Source organism: Podarcis gaigeae (genome assembly GCF_964106915.1).
Source record: "Podarcis gaigeae genome assembly, chromosome: 9".
Classification (NCBI taxonomy): Eukaryota; Metazoa; Chordata; class Lepidosauria; order Squamata; family Lacertidae; genus Podarcis; species Podarcis gaigeae.
This window is the reverse complement of record NC_139685.1, coordinates 43396977-43412327: the sequence shown is the minus strand read 5'-3', so window position 1 is coordinate 43412327 and position 15351 is coordinate 43396977. Positions and strand designations below refer to the sequence as shown.

The window sequence follows — 15351 nt, the reverse complement described above, 5'->3', positions numbered from 1 at the left end:
CATAATAATTCAAACGCTCAGTTGAGTTCGATTTAGAAAATACAATTAAGGTACTGTACATCTCATGAGACGCAATGGCTAAATGACTTTTTTTTTTAAAGAGGGAGGGAAGCGACTGCCAGGCTATGGGTTCATCCACACTAAACTTTCCCACAACACCAATCTAAAGCCTCACCCCACTGGAACAAACTCACCTATATTCAAAGATTGACAGACTGTTAACTGCCTCAGGACCAATGTTCACACCTCTGCTAGGACTGAGGGGCACATCTATCTCTTGGGGGAAAACTCACAGGTCATCACAATAGTTCTTGCTATAAAGGCAATCCTCTCAAGATCAGAAATCTGACAATGAGAGGAAGCTTCTGAGCAGGAAGAAGCCCTGTATTAGAATATTCATGAACGTTCAGGAGTTGTGATCCCTAAGAATAAAATACCAAGCCCTCCAAATTAAGAAGTTTTAGTGACAGGCTGAGTTCACCTTAATGCCTGAGAGGGATTTCTGCCTGGAGTGCTGTGTTCAGGAGAAGTTTGCTGGAAATAAATCCCAGGGCAGGACATGTGATGCTGCCTTGTGCCATGCAGTCGAGGAGGTAGCCCTGATGCGTTTTTCATTGCCTTGTTTGGATTCTTTGACCCTCTGAAGTCTCCATCTGAAACAACAAGAGTTTTGCCAGATTTATCACAGGCAGACTGCTTGGCAAAAAAAAAAAAAAAGTCCATACAATATGCAAAAGTGGAAGGAAACCTACCAAAATGACTAAACTGCCCATGGGGTGAAATTGGCTTTTTTATCTTCTTCCCTGGCACAGTGTTCCAGCTTTCCAGAGGAGCTGCTTGTGGGATTGGCTTAAGGTTCTTCAGGAGTACGGAATGCCTGCAGGGGAGAAGATAAGGCAATAATCACCAATGCTATGGCACTGTGCTGCAACTCAAAAAAAAAACCCCAACAGCATAGCTCAGAATGGTTTACAATAAATATATTTTGCCAAGAGCTCCAGCCCTGACTCACGTTGCTCACCAGCCCCAACTACCACCTCCCTTTACACCTCATCCCAACTCCCCATTCCCTCATCGCTCCCGTGTTCCTCTGTTCCTGCTCAATTCAAACCTTTGCAGTTGTTGAAAATTGCCATTTTAAAAACTGCCTTCATTTTTTATCCCCTCCCTCCCTAACTTCACACAAATCCTCCAATGGGGACTGTGTGTTGACAACCCTTAGGTTTATATTTCACACAGGAAGAAACACTGAAGAACAAGACATACAATAAAATACGAACAGGCAAGATTGAAAGGCAATCGTTTTCCAGCATTAAATGTCTAAAGCCACTATCAGCTCATTCCAGCCAGACACTGGAAAGCCTAGTGGTCTACTAGGCCATGGTCTACTAACTCCTTATAAAACTAAGATTTTCTTTTCAAACAGGGGCAGGGAGAATCTGTGGCGTCTGTTGCTGGACTACAAATCCCTACATCCGTGGCCACTGGCCATGTTGGCGGATGGGAGTTGGAGTCCAGAAACACCTTGAGGCTCACGGTCCCCCCCCCCCCGCCTTTAAAGGATGTAAAAGCTGAAGATTGTGTTCAATACCAGTTATTTAGGTCGGCCTCCAACAGGAGCCCGTCATCCCAGCATCAGCAAGTCCTGGCTCCGGCCAAGCTCTGAAGCATTTTGAGCAATCACGTTTCTCTGAAGCAAGCAAGAAACAGTCTACGTAACTAATTCCCACTCCCTCCTTCCAAGACCATGTTTCACTTCCCCAAACAGTTACTCAAACAGAAAATGTTTTCCCAAAAAAAAACACCATCGTCTATTTCTATCACTTTCTGTATGGGAGAAACATAGCCGTGCATCCAATGAAGCATTTGCCTTAGATGAAAGCACTTCATCTCACATGACGTGGACCACTCAATTTTCACCAATTCCCCCTTAGCCATTTATGCCTTACAGCCGCCACCTCCTCCGCCCATGGTTGGAGGAGCTTTTGGAAGAGAACAGGATGTGGCGTGGGGGTCTGCAGTAGGGGGTGGGGAATGGATGAAAGTCCCACAACTCAATTATGAGAATTTCCCAGAAAATGCTGACATGCATTATAAAAATGGAACTAAAACAGCATATTTCTCCAAAGATTGTAAGTGCCACTGCTAATGTTACCACCTTAAAGGTAAAAGGTAAAGGTACCCCTGACCATTAGGTCCAGTCGTGGATGACTGTGGGGTTGTGGCGCTCATCTCGCTTTACTGGCCGAGGGAGCCAGCGTACAGCTTCCAGGTCATGTGGCCAGCATGACTAAGCCGCTTCTGATGAACAAGAGCAGCGCACGGAAACGCCATTTACCTTCCCGCTGGAGCGGTACCTATTTATCTCCTTGCAATTTGACGTGCTTTCGAACTGCTAGGTTCGCAGGAGCAAGGACTGAGCAACAGGAGCTCACGCCGTCACGGGGATTCGAACTGCCAACCTTCTGATCAGCAAGTCCTAGGCTCTGTGATCTAACCCACAGCGTCACCCGCATCCTTCTTACCATTTTATGCAGTTGTATTTACAGACACCATTGCCATAGCGCTTGGGCTCACTTCCAAAAGCATCTTAGGACAAGGATGGGGAACCAGTTGCGGCTGGATTACAACTCCCATTGTCCCCATCTACTGGCCATGCTGGCTGGGAATGATGGGAGTTGGAGTCCCGCACCGTCTGGAGGGCCACAGCTTCCCCACCCCCTCAGAGGAAATAAAACAGAAACACAGTTCGGAGCTAGTTTGCAGTATTGCCTTTGCTCCTTTTGATGGAAGTTAGGGAGACACAAAGCCTGCAAAAATACCTGCAGATTTTGTAGACTGATTCAAAAGAATCTAGTATTGCCTAGTGCACCTAGTGTCATTTTTTTGCCCCTAGTCACCAAGACGTGTGACTAGGCAGAAAATGACATTGTTTCACTTACTTGGCACCAAGCTCTTCCACAAAAACAACAACTGGCCCATTTGGAGACTGGACTTCTTGGATGTGAGCATTATAGAATCTTCCACTTTGGTCTAAACGCACCTATGGAGTAATGAAGAGGAAAGGAAATGTTTCTGTAAAATAATGTCTCTCCTCCTGAACCACTGTGCCAGTATCAAGTAGAAGCAGTACTGATAGATGCCAAGAAGAGAGAAGTAACTTAATACAGTTTGAGAGATCCTGGAACCTTTCACAGAGCAGATCCATAGATCTCCCCTTGGGACCACATAAGGAATAACACTGCTTTCCCTTGTGTTAAGTCACATCAGCAGCCCCACACAAATTCCTGCTATCAGCTCGCCTATCTGTATCCCTCACAATCCAATCCTACTACAGCCAGAGGCAAAGACTTAACTGGCCTGGAAGCAAAACTCACAGATAAGCCACAATCCCCACCTAGACTATACATTTAGAGCAGCATCATACCACATTAAACAGTAATGGCTTCCCCCAAAGAATTCTGGGAAGTAAAGGTTGTTATGGGTCCTGAGAGTCATTAGGAGACTACTATCCCCCTCACAGAAATACAGTGTGGTTTAACAGATAATCCCTCCACCCAGGGAACTCTGGAAATTGTAGCTCTGTGAAGGGAATAGGGATCACCTAACAACTCTCAGGACCCTTAAACTACGCTTCCCATGATTTTATTTTTGGGAATTCAGGACTGTTTAAAGTGGCATGATACTTTTTATAGATTTATAGTGCAGATAGGACCACAACCAGCACAGGTACTACACATTCTCCACCTTATGGACTTCTTTGCCTGGCATTTTAATATTCAAAACACTGTTTCCTACTAATACCTGGAAGTTCTGCGAGATGCAAAAAGGAGAATTCTGGAGGTAGTAATTCTATTTAGGAGAACAGAACCCTTGTTACCGTAATCCCAGGAATGGGGAACTGGATCTGACAGGACAGATTCTTATCTCTCATCAACGTGTGAAGACTAATCTTGACTTGGGGGGGGGGAGGCTGCTTACCTGGCATCAAAATGACATCAGGTGACACCATTTCCTTTGCCTGCAGCAGGCAAAAGCACTGTGCTGATTGTCATCAAGTGCAACGCTTGGTGCTGTGATCGCTGGCACTTTAAAAAAGGACCAGCATTTGGAAGCAGAGTGGGAAGAGAAGGATGAGGATGAACTATAAGGAGGATTGCCACTTTTTTGTTCCACAGAGGCTCTGGGACTTTCATTTCAGCAGCTTCCCTCAGCACTGAATTTCCATGCCGGGGGAGGAGCCCAGTTTGATTTCAGCCTTGCATTTCTGCTTTTAAAGGCACAAAACCTCTATCAAGAAAAGAAGTGGCAACCCCACAGTGGCACACAAGACTGAGGAAAGAAACGGTAGTTAAGTGGAATTGGCTCACATTCAACGTCACCTACTTTGCATTTATCGCCAACTGAATACTGCATGCCAGCAGCAATGGAGAAATCTTGCTTTTGCTGATCTGCAAGCACAAAAAGAAAACACGTCATTATACACTAGCAGGTGAGCACAGAAGGATGCTTGATGCTCTTCTTACACCAAGAAACTGATTTTAAACTACGGAGCTCACCTCGTTTTGACTGCTGCCAGGCTTCATATTCAATATTTTGGTAGACTGATGGATTCAGTGACCTAAGAACGCCTCTAGGCAATGTAAGGGAGTTGGATCTTCCACGTTTGTGAAGCTGCTGTGTAATATAAATAAGGAAGAATTTAATTAAAAATACATTTAAAAAATTAAGGAAGAAAAGAATATCCATTGCAACAACAGAATATTTGTCTTTACGTATTTTTTTATATAAAAGCATTCATACCACTTAATATTTCAAAAATCTCTATTTTTTTGCACAGATATGAACAAGCTTGGGCACAAATGCAAGTATTGTTTGCAACACAGTAAGACCACAACTTGCATTCCGGGGTCACTAAATCCAAAATCACATATAGCCAAAACACATTGGGTGCAATGATGGGTAGGATTTCTAAAGCCTTTTTTCCTGGCCAGTCAGCCCCTTCCTGCTCCTCGTTCATTCATTTAGCCAAGTGTGTAAAGCAGAATGTGCACAAGTTAAATACATATAGGTACAGGCTTACTGTTTATTGATTTTTAGATTCTTACATGATATATACAAAAGAAAAGAGGATCTCCAAGTATAGCTTTATAAAAATTCCTAGACAGCAGAAAATCCATTGTAATAAGGCAAACAAAGTATCCTGATATAGCTCTGATTCACAGAGCATAGAGAGCAAAGCTTACCAAGGCCTTACCAATACATAAAACACTGTTTAGCAACCAGAATACACCCCCCCCCCATTTTTTCTGACCAGATGTTTAAGAGTCAGACTAAAGGAGCGACCTATATTTTTTCTCAAAGGCAAACAAAAGGTACTATCAGAGAAATTGCATTCCACCAAAAATAAATGCAGTTTGCAGCACAAGCCTGTGTTTAATGAGGCTTGCTTCCTAATACAGAGGTCACTCACCTTTGGGGGGGTGTCTGAGGACACATTTGCAAACCAGAACAAACTGTTGTGGGCACAACTCACGCAATGAAACCTATTCTACTGGCTGCAGAAAAAAATAATGCTTCTTTCAAGCCTACTTTCATGGGGAAGGAAAACTACATGGCACTATGAAAGATCTCTGTTGGCACATGTGTGCCCACAATAATTGTGTTGGCAACCCCCTACACTAAATAGTTAAGTGTATGTAGGAGTACAGCCTTAGCAACGTGAACTATGGCATTGCACTCGTTAGCGTCAGTGCACTGAAATTTCTCTGGCGTACACCTTATGCCAGCTAGCATTCCCTGGATGAAATTAAGTCAAGCTCCTAAACACCAATGGTAATATCCTCAGCTACATTGACACAGAGACCCATAACTTTATAGGTAACTGAGAGAAATTAAAGAACAAAAATTAAAGCAATATACCTGTTTGCCTTCAGGTGGCTTCAATCCATTGGTATGATTGGCTGCAGCCGTTTCACTTCTGTGAGGAGCAAAGGTATAGAAAAGGTTTTTGTGCAGCAACAACGAACTCCCTATTTTTGTTTTGACACTATCACCCAGCTTTGTAAATAAGTTCACAAACATTACTAACGTATAGATTTTTTTGCTAGCCTGCTAAGAGGCTAAAATCAAGGAAACACAGGCTACTAAATAAATCCGCCTTCTATCAAGTGCACTGGGGACAAAGGAAGCCCACTTCCTGTCCCAGTCTAGCATAGAGAAAGCCAAGCCACTTACTCTCTGGGATGGAACTCCTGGCCACCTATGGCTGCCAGGCAAGGTGTTAAATATTTTGCCCTTATGAAAGCAGCAAACATCAATTGAATGTGGCAAGACAATCCATTCCAGACTCGCTGGCATTAGTAGGACTAGTTTATTTTAAATTAAGTATTCTGGTTTGACCCGGCTGCTGAAATCAGACTTGCAAGCAACCGTTCAGCAAGCATCCAGTTGTCTTTAAAGGAATACAGATTCTGTAAAAAAGTTTGAATTTTTTATGTCTTCTGAGCAGACATAGTAGAAGAACCAGGTGTTGCTACTAGTTTTTTAGAAACACCGTATTTTTAAAAAAATTAAAATCCCCGTATCAGGCATCAAACATGTCAGCCAACATGATACTCCCTGTGCTTTTTAACGTTGAATTTGTAGACTTACTCCATGTCTCCGTCCTCTGAATCAGACGCTTCACTGTTTCCGTCGGCATCCTTAGTCACTTCGGGAGGGCTGAGTTCTTTTAAGATTTTACTCACATCGACGCCAAACACTTTTTCGTACAGCATTTCATACAGAATAGCTAATCGAGGCAACAAAATAGCATTTGTCAGGGTTAAGCAATCATACTTTAAACAGTTCTACATGCGACATCATTTTACATAGTTTTAATTACATGTTGAAATTAGGCATCAAGGATACTATCTGAGAGGTATTGATGCTGCCAATGTGTCCTGCACAAGGGAGTTAAGCAATCTGGGAAAGTAGCCAAAACTCAGCTGATTAACGAGTCAAGGGCTGTGTTTGGATAACCACATTTGGCATGAGCAGGCAACAATTATTCTTCGGTTTGTGTGTACTTTTGAAGAAATACTACAATTCACTTTCTGGGTAAAACTTCAGCATATCTATACAGCTTCCAGTTCCTAAGAAGGAAAAGGCCATTCTTGGTTTCAACAAAAAGATTCGTAACGAAAATGCCAGATTGTATTCCTGATGCAAGAATAACTGCTCTGATCTGGAGAGTCCCTTTCATCGGCAGAAAACACTGTTTTTCATCAAATGCTCAAAACTCCTCTCGGTCTAAGAGGCAGTCCATTCCACTGCCGCCTCTTTATTATATTTATATTCCTCCTTGCTTCCAACATGGAACTCAAGGCGACATACATGGATTCCCATGTGGTCTCCCATCCAGACACTGTCCAGACCCAAACTTACTTATTTTCCACAAGGTGATCACCTTCAAACCAAAACAAGACACAGAAAGTTGTGCCTTCAAACCATGCTGCAGTTTGAAGGCAAGTAAGCACTGGAAATGGTTGCCTCCAAGAAACGTGGGAACGTGAAGCTTCAGCTGGGTCTGCCAAGGCTCACCATCAAAATATCAGTACTTACACTGGCAAAGAGCAGCACTGACTGTGTATTCTACCGGATAGACAATATCGTAGTGGCTTCCACTGGTGAAACATAGCAGTACCTAAGAGGAAGCAGAAGAATAATATTGAAACAGTATGATCAGAAACCAACACACTGACCAAAAAACCAAATCAACAAATACCTCCACAAAGCAATTTTAAAGAAACATTTAGCAAGTATAGCTGTTCCAAGACTCTATACTTAACTAGTTGAATACTGTCTATGTTTCCTGGATATACTCAAGCAGTAGAAGAAACCCAACAGAAGTGTGTTGACTTGAATTTTATTAGGATCAGATATGTAGACAATCCAGGATAAGAATTTTTAGAATATTGATAGCAGGTTTGTTGGGTGGGGCGGAGAATTTAGATTGGGACTCTGATATCAGAGGAGGGGAGTTAACACTCCTCCCCTGCCTCAAACATCACATCCCCAATGCCAAGATTTCAGCCATAGGCACAGGGCTGCTTTTTTAAAAGATGCAATTGTTATTAAGTTTCAGAACAAACACAAAAAAGAAACAGAACAAAAAAATGCTCACTGCTACTGCACAATACTTGTAAGTTGCCTCCCCAGTATGGGAAATAGCATTAAGACTAGGAAAAGTGACAAGGGGGAAGGAGTTTCCTCTCCAGCCCTGATTCAAATCCGACATAGAAACTGTTGATATTTATTTTCAAGATGCAGGAGAGAATAACAACACAACTCTCATGTTTAGTCTGGCTTCAAGACACTAAGCTAAGCAAGCTTAACCCAAGCCAAGCATTTATTGTTATAATGCTGTGCTCTTGCTCTGGGCTCAGAGGGAGCATGCCATTATCCCCACATGGCAAAACATGCCACACCAGCTCTGACCTAAGTATTCCACTGCACGTTTGCCAATATTAGCACTTCTCTTACCTTGTCAGGAAAGCCATTTTCAGTTACATGTGAAGGAGCAGAATTTGGTTCCTGGTATATTATGAAGTCTTTTCTAAAAGAATATGCAAAGGACAAAAATGTATTAAAAACAGACTTTAAAATGAAATTAACAGTACAGTGCCATTAACAGTACAACCATCCACATCCAAACAGTCCCACAACCATATATATCCACTAAGAAAATGGAAACGTCAATTCTTGAACAATAATTCTTCACAGTAGCCAAATGTTTGCTTTGATTCATATTGAAGAAAAACGTAGAAGTATTTCTTACCTGTACATAAGAGAAAGGGCGCTTATTTCCACTTGTCCGACCCATTCCTATATCAAAGGGGGGGGGGGATTGCAATGAAAAACCACCACTGAGGAAAAATACTTTTTACATCAAGTTAGAACACAGCCCACCAAGAGCCTCTTCTCCACAAGCCCAGTGGAAAGTCCCCAAGTTGCTCAAGAACACACATCAGGTTACCAGCAACAGACTAACATTTTCAAAGTTTCATCGTACCTTGGCTAATGTGCATTTGCTGCAGCTCATCAGAATTATATTCAGGGGTATTAAATGAAAATTTAAAAGTCATTTCAATCCAGTTGAATGAATATTCCCAGCTTCCAAATAACCTCATCCTCCGTGAAGTATATTGTGCAAAATACGGGGGGGGGGGGGGGATTAGCCCCCAGTACCAATGCTTGGCACCCATCTTCCCCAAACTGTTTTCCATGTGTCCAACAGTGCACAAGAGGACATTGACTTAAGGAACTGGCCTATTTGATTAGGCGGTCTATAGGACTCAGACAAGTTGGCAACTCAGACCCACCCAAGCTACATATCTGGCAGGTGGTACACCTCTGTTATCCTTCTACTGCCTATTGAAGGACTTCCTTTGGTGAAAATCCTGGTCTGTAGCTTGTTATTTTTTAATTGTTGATGCTTTCATTGTTTACCCCAGGGGTAGGCAACCTAAGGCCTCGGGGCCAGATGCGGCCCAATTGCCTTCTCAATCCGGCCCACGGACGGACAGGGAATCAGCGTGTTTTTACATGAGTAGAAGGTGTCCTTTTATTTAAAAAGCATCTCTGTCTTATCTGTGGGGCATAGGAATTTGTTCATTTTTTTCCCTTCAAAATATAGTCCGGCCCACCACATGGTCTGAGCGATGGTGGACCGGCCCATGGCTGAAAAAGGTTGCTGACCCTTGGTTTATCCAAATGAATATGGCAATCTCAACAGTAAATGCCTACATTTAGATACTATTAGAGGCTTTCCTCTCCTTTAAATCTTTGGCAGCTTGCTAAAGCTAGCTAAGGACAGAGCAAAACGGTTTCTGAATTCCTACTTGCAGGGACCAGCAAAGTCTGTGCAATTCAAAACGTGTGTTCCTCCACCATCAATATGGGGTAATGGATACTGTTATTATCCCTTTTGCAAATTCCACAAACACGCATATTGACTCAAATAATTTTTTTAGCAGGGCTTGTGAAGAGGACATCACATGTAACACCAAGACACAAGAAAAGCTTGTGCACACTTCAGGATTAATATTTAGGGAAAACAGATGAGCCAGCTGCAGTCAAGTAGTGTGCTTCACACCACACACTGCATCCTTATCCAACAACACATACCTGAGGGTTTTCAAGACTCTTCAGGTATTCTTCAAATGGTCCCTCTATAAACTGTAAAATATTAACAATGAAAAGAATTTGTTAGCAGCATTGTGGTGAAACAGCTTTGACAGAATTCCAGAAAAAGGTCAGCTCTGTCTGGAAACCCACTGTGTGATCTGAAAGCCCTTCCAGAGGAGGGGACCCTCAGAGGCCCAGGGACTCAATCTCAGGGTCAGCGGTTCGAGCCCCACATTGGTATTGCAGGGGGTTGGACTAGATGACCCTTTGGTCCCTTCCAATTATATGATTCTATGACTGAATGCAACCCTCAAGGTTTGCCGATTCAGCCTTCACAATTCCCTGGTCTGTAACATCCCTGGGTGCTTTTATCTGGCTAAAAGGTGTCCTTTAACTGTGATAATGCCTCTTGCTGCCCTAGACAGGTGTGTTCACATGTCCTATGTGTATAGAAACCTCTGCTTTCTGCATGGCTAGAACGTAGCCTGCCATACAAAAGTCACAGTCATTGTCCCACACACTTTCTGCCAACCATTGGCACGCAGCTGCTAAAAAGTTAAGGCCTTCAAGTTAAAAATAGGTTCCCCACCTGCTGCTTTAGTCTCAGATTTAAGGGGGAAGGAAAATGCACTCTGCACCTGCTCAGAGGAACTTCGTATGTTCCAGGGTTAAATGCTGGGATTAAAAACAGATGTCAGAGCTGAGCCCTGGTACAAATTCAACGCCGCGTATCAAAACAAATCCTTCAATAACTTTTTCACTGCTTTTATTTATCATTACCTGCATGTCTCTCCCACCTTTCCTCCCAGGAGCTCAAGGTGGCATACATAGCTATTCTTATCCCTATTTCAGGCATGTCCAAAGTCTGTTTCAGGGGCCTAATCCGGCCCCTGTGGCAGTATATTTCCTGGGGTAAAATCCCAAAAAAGGTCAACATTTTGGTTGGCTCCTTGGGTCGGCCCTCATGGCCCTTCACTTCATCAAATCTGGCGCTCTTTGAAAAAAGTTTGGACACCACTGCCTTATTTTATCCTCACAACAACCCTGTGAGGTAGTTAGGCTGAGAGTGAGTGACTGGTCCAAGATTACTCAGTGAGTTTCATGGCTGAGTGAGTATTTGAACCCTGGTCTCCCAGGCCCTAGTCCAACAACACTCTAACCACTGTTGCTATCCTACTGCAATGCAGTCCTGCCAGGCAAATAGCCTGCCCTCAACAAATTACTCATAAATAAAGGATACAACAATGCAATTTTGTACAAAAAGTTATGTTGATTCTTCTTCTCCAACATAACACTTAATCAGCCACAGACAAAAACAGTCTGCTATTAAATTCCAAATGTAAAAAATAATAAGCCTAGAACAGTTCACATAGGCAAAACAACCCTAGCCACACAATCTGCATGGAAGACACAACAGATGTTAAAAGTGATCTGACGCATCCCAGAGTGGCCATCTCCACTATCGAAGCAGCTTGAGAAAGTATTGCCAAGGCCATGGGAATCACCGCAAACTCTTCCTGGCAGCATCTGAGGAAACACCAGGCCACACATTGCCGCCTCCTCCACAGGAATACAGATGTGAAAATCCCCAAGGCAGCTCAGGCCACACTGGATGCAGGAACCATAGGCCCTCTTTGTGGAAGCTCCCAAGCTTTGAGCTAGGGACTGACAAGTATCTAAGAGATGCATTCAGATGACAAGCTTCTGGCAGGTGTGCCAAAGTAAGCAGGTTAACCGTACAGATCTTGCCACATTAGGAAGATACACATCATACAGCTACAATATGTATGTCTATGTGTGTACATACATGTGTATTGCTTTTGTTCATAACAAAGTAATTCACAATAACTGCAGAAAATGCAGCAACACTGTTAAGAATGCATGCAAGCAATCTAATGCAAGCGGCAGCTGTACAGACAGGAATGCTGGTTTCACGGTATTTGGATACCCCCTCAGAACAAGTTCCAGTGCCCTGAAAAAAAAGCTGACTCAGATGAAGTATCTACAAAAGCCACACCTATAGAGTGGTACCTCGGTTTAAGAACAGCCCTGTTTACAAACGATTCAGGTTTTTTTTCTTCAATGTTTATTGTTTGGCCATAAAAAAATGTTACTTGACAAAACAGCAAGCAAACAAAACCGGACAACTAAATTTCTTAGCACAGTCAAAAAACAACAACTTTCCCCCCCAAAATATTCTCTCATTTCTCCATCTTCTTCTTCCACACCCCTTATATAAAGGACATTATTGCACCTTATCAGAACTTCACCAAGGTGTCCAGATAATGCACCATCAATATATTCTTCTGTATTTGCAAGCTGCGTGTTCATGTAGCCATCGACGGAGACGAGGTAGCCTTTGTATTCCATCCCCCACTTCAGCTTCACCATCACTGGCTTCCCAGTCAGCCCGTTTAGAAAGGGCTTTGGATTGAGAGGCAGACTCATAGCAACCAGACCAACCTAAGGGCGGCTGCAGCAACAAAAAAATTACTCGCAGGCAGCACGTGTGCCCGCCAAAGCTCTACAAATGATTCAGTTTATGAATTCCACAAAACCGGAAGTAGTGTCCCGGTTTGCAAACTTCACCTTGGTCTAAGAACAGAATCCGAACGGTGGAAGGGCACCGGCGGTGGGAGGCCTCATTAGGGAAAGCGCGCCTCGGTTTAAGAATGGTTTCGGTTTAAGAACCGACTTCCGGAATGTATTAAGTTTGTAAACCGAGGTAACTCAACAGCCCTGTAAGGTAAATTAGGCTGGGAAGAAGTGACTGGCCCAAAAATCATCCGGTGAGCTTCATGACTGAACCCTGATCTCCAAGGTCCTAGTCTAATACTCTGACCATTACACCACACTGTAATTATTTAGAGTACTTATTAATTTACTATGTTGATTTATCTCTTCCCATTGTGGAACTCAAGGCAAAGTACAAGGGGGTTTCCCTGGCTGCGTCTCCTCCAGGCCCGCTTAGCTTGCATTGAGAGATGACTGCATCATGTGTCTTCAGCCCATGTCCTGCAACCATAAACCATCTGATCAAAGCAAAACAAAGTTGCCCTTAGCCAGAGTGTGTTGGAAGGAGCGTAGACCCAGGGAGAGTGGGAAAGGAAACAGTTGTTTACACCAACCTTCGCTAACCTGGTACCCTCCATACAATCCTCATCAGCCCAAGCCAGCATTTTATTTTATTTTTTGCCAAACTGGCGTACGCCCACAAAGCAGAGCCGTGAGAAACAGCACTGCCCCTGATAAGACACCCTGCACAATGAAAACATCGCTTGCTTACCGCTTCAAAATGCTCTCTGTTGTTCCGCAGGAAGTGTATACAGGCCATCCTAATGTCCAGATGTTGAGCCTGGGAATGGAAAACCTAGAGGAATCAGATTAAAAACAACAACAACAACAAGGTGTTTAATGAACTAGTACCAATGATCAGACACATTACTGAGTTTCAAACTTGCATATGCTCACGTAAGGAGTCAAAAAGCTGCTGCGTTAGTAGTAAAGGCAAAATAAAAGACAAATATACAGCAAAAACTGAGGCCTGATCTGCACATATGGAGTCTGAAGTGGAAGAGTAGACTACCCAAATTTAAAAGGGGGGGGGGAGGCACTCTGTGAAAAGTGTGTCCATGCTTTTGCTTAGTTATGTGGGTTTTATTTCTGAAGTTTAGGGAGACATTGAAAATGGTATTTCCCACATGAACACACCCCTGCAGTCTGAAAGAAATAAGAGATGTAGCTATAATACCTTGCTGCTCCATCTCACTTTGACAACTATGACTGCCTCAGTGTCCTACCAGTTCCCTCAGTTGGAATGGGCAAAGAAGGGCACAAAAAGAAAGCCTCACCACCCTCAGTCAAGTCCAATGAGCAATAGCTTCTCCCAGATCACAGCTTTAAGAGTGGGGAGAAGAGTTCAGAAAAAATATTTTAAGAATGTTATGTTGCGTGATGTTGTTGCTCAATTCAATCTTTTTACATGGTTTTGTATTGTGGTATATAGCTGACCGCCCGCCCCCATCCTCAAAAAGCATTGAAAAGCATTAGTAAATGTAAAGGACTCCTGACCGTTAAGTCCAGTCACGAACAACTCTCGGGGTGCAGCGCTCATCTCGCTTTACTGGCCAAGAGATCCGACGTTTGTCCACAGACAGTTTTTATGGGTCATGTGGCCAGCATGACTAACCCACTTCTGGCGAAACCAGAGCAGTGCACACAAACGCCATTTACCTTCCCGCCAGAGCGGTACCCAGTGGTATTTATCTACTTGCACTCTGACGTGCTTTCAAACTGCTAGGTGGCAGGAGCTGGGACCAAACAATGGGAGCTCACCTCGTCGCACAGATCTGAACCGCCAACCTTCCAACCGGCAAGCCCAAGGCTCAGTGGTTCACACCACAGCGCCACCCACGTCCAGTGATGCTCAATTAACTGAGGTTCTGCTTCCCTCAGCAGAAGCATGCCCCCTACCTATAATGTTCCTTTTTTGAGGGGGGGAGTTTTACCCATGATCTCCCCCAAAAAAGCTCAATAACTTTTTGCCCCCCCCCAAAAAAGTGAGTCAATAGGCAGGAGGGATGGTCCAGCACAGAAACAAGGCAGCCTGCCTTGAGCAGCAAACCCTCCTTGCTGCCCAATACAGAAATACAACTCTCTTCCCTCTGCCAGGCTTATTTTACAAGGTTATTTAGTGCTTCAGAGGCTTCAAATCACTGCACACATATTATGCTGTCCTTACAACAATCCTGTGAAGTAGTTCAGTTCTGTCCTTCCCATACTGGGGAGGGGAAGAAAGAGACAGACACACTCACCTGATTCCTAATTAATTCACAACATCTGGGGACCCACAGGTGGAGAAAGGCTAATCAGGAGTTCTTAATTCACTCAGCTGCTCCCTGACAACCCTGATAAGCCAACCCAGCAGGCTTGCGGCACCTTAAAAGGACTAATAAAATTATTACGGCATAAAACATCTGCTGAAATGGACTTCACAAAAGCTTAGGCTATAAATTACATTGCCAGCCTTTTCAAGGTACCACAAGACTTTTTGTTGAAACAATCTAACTCGGAAATTATGGTGTGTTTTTTTAAAAAAACAACGTGTTCTCAGAAGTGATTCAGTTATAAGCATCAGGAATCAATCTGACAATACAGCCCAACCCTGTGCCCCCCCCCCAA

The 15351-nt window shown here is 43.5% G+C and overlaps 1 protein-coding gene and 1 pseudogene across 4 annotated transcripts in view; both read right to left on the bottom strand.

The window, feature by feature from the left end:
* OTUD4 (OTU deubiquitinase 4) overlaps positions 1-15351 on the bottom strand; it is a 72244-nt gene that overhangs the window by 11924 nt on the left and 44969 nt on the right. Inside the window, exons 1-13 of one of the 3 annotated variants that reach the window (XM_083755429.1) lie at positions 14985-15113; positions 13457-13540; positions 10171-10221; positions 8822-8868; positions 8527-8599; positions 7606-7687; positions 6655-6793; positions 5923-5980; positions 4560-4677; positions 4387-4451; positions 2943-3043; positions 753-877; positions 482-653 (exon numbers count right to left, since the gene is read on the bottom strand). In XM_083755429.1, the coding sequence (XP_083611555.1) occupies positions 482-653; positions 753-877; positions 2943-3043; positions 4387-4451; positions 4560-4677; positions 5923-5980; positions 6655-6793; positions 7606-7687; positions 8527-8599; positions 8822-8868; positions 10171-10221; positions 13457-13504 (1079 nt within the window). In that variant the 5' untranslated portion in view covers positions 13505-13540; positions 14985-15113. Of the gene's footprint in view, positions 1-481; positions 654-752; positions 878-2942; positions 3044-4386; positions 4452-4559; positions 4678-5922; positions 5981-6654; positions 6794-7605; positions 7688-8526; positions 8600-8821; positions 8869-10170; positions 10222-13456; positions 13543-14984; positions 15114-15351 lie in introns of those variants that run through there. The other 2 variants (XM_083755430.1, XM_083755428.1) reach the window with 2 other exon arrangements.
* LOC310853070 (small nuclear ribonucleoprotein F pseudogene) lies at positions 12250-12695 on the bottom strand (annotated as a pseudogene). The gene has a single exon. The product of its transcript is annotated as a small nuclear ribonucleoprotein F pseudogene (transcript).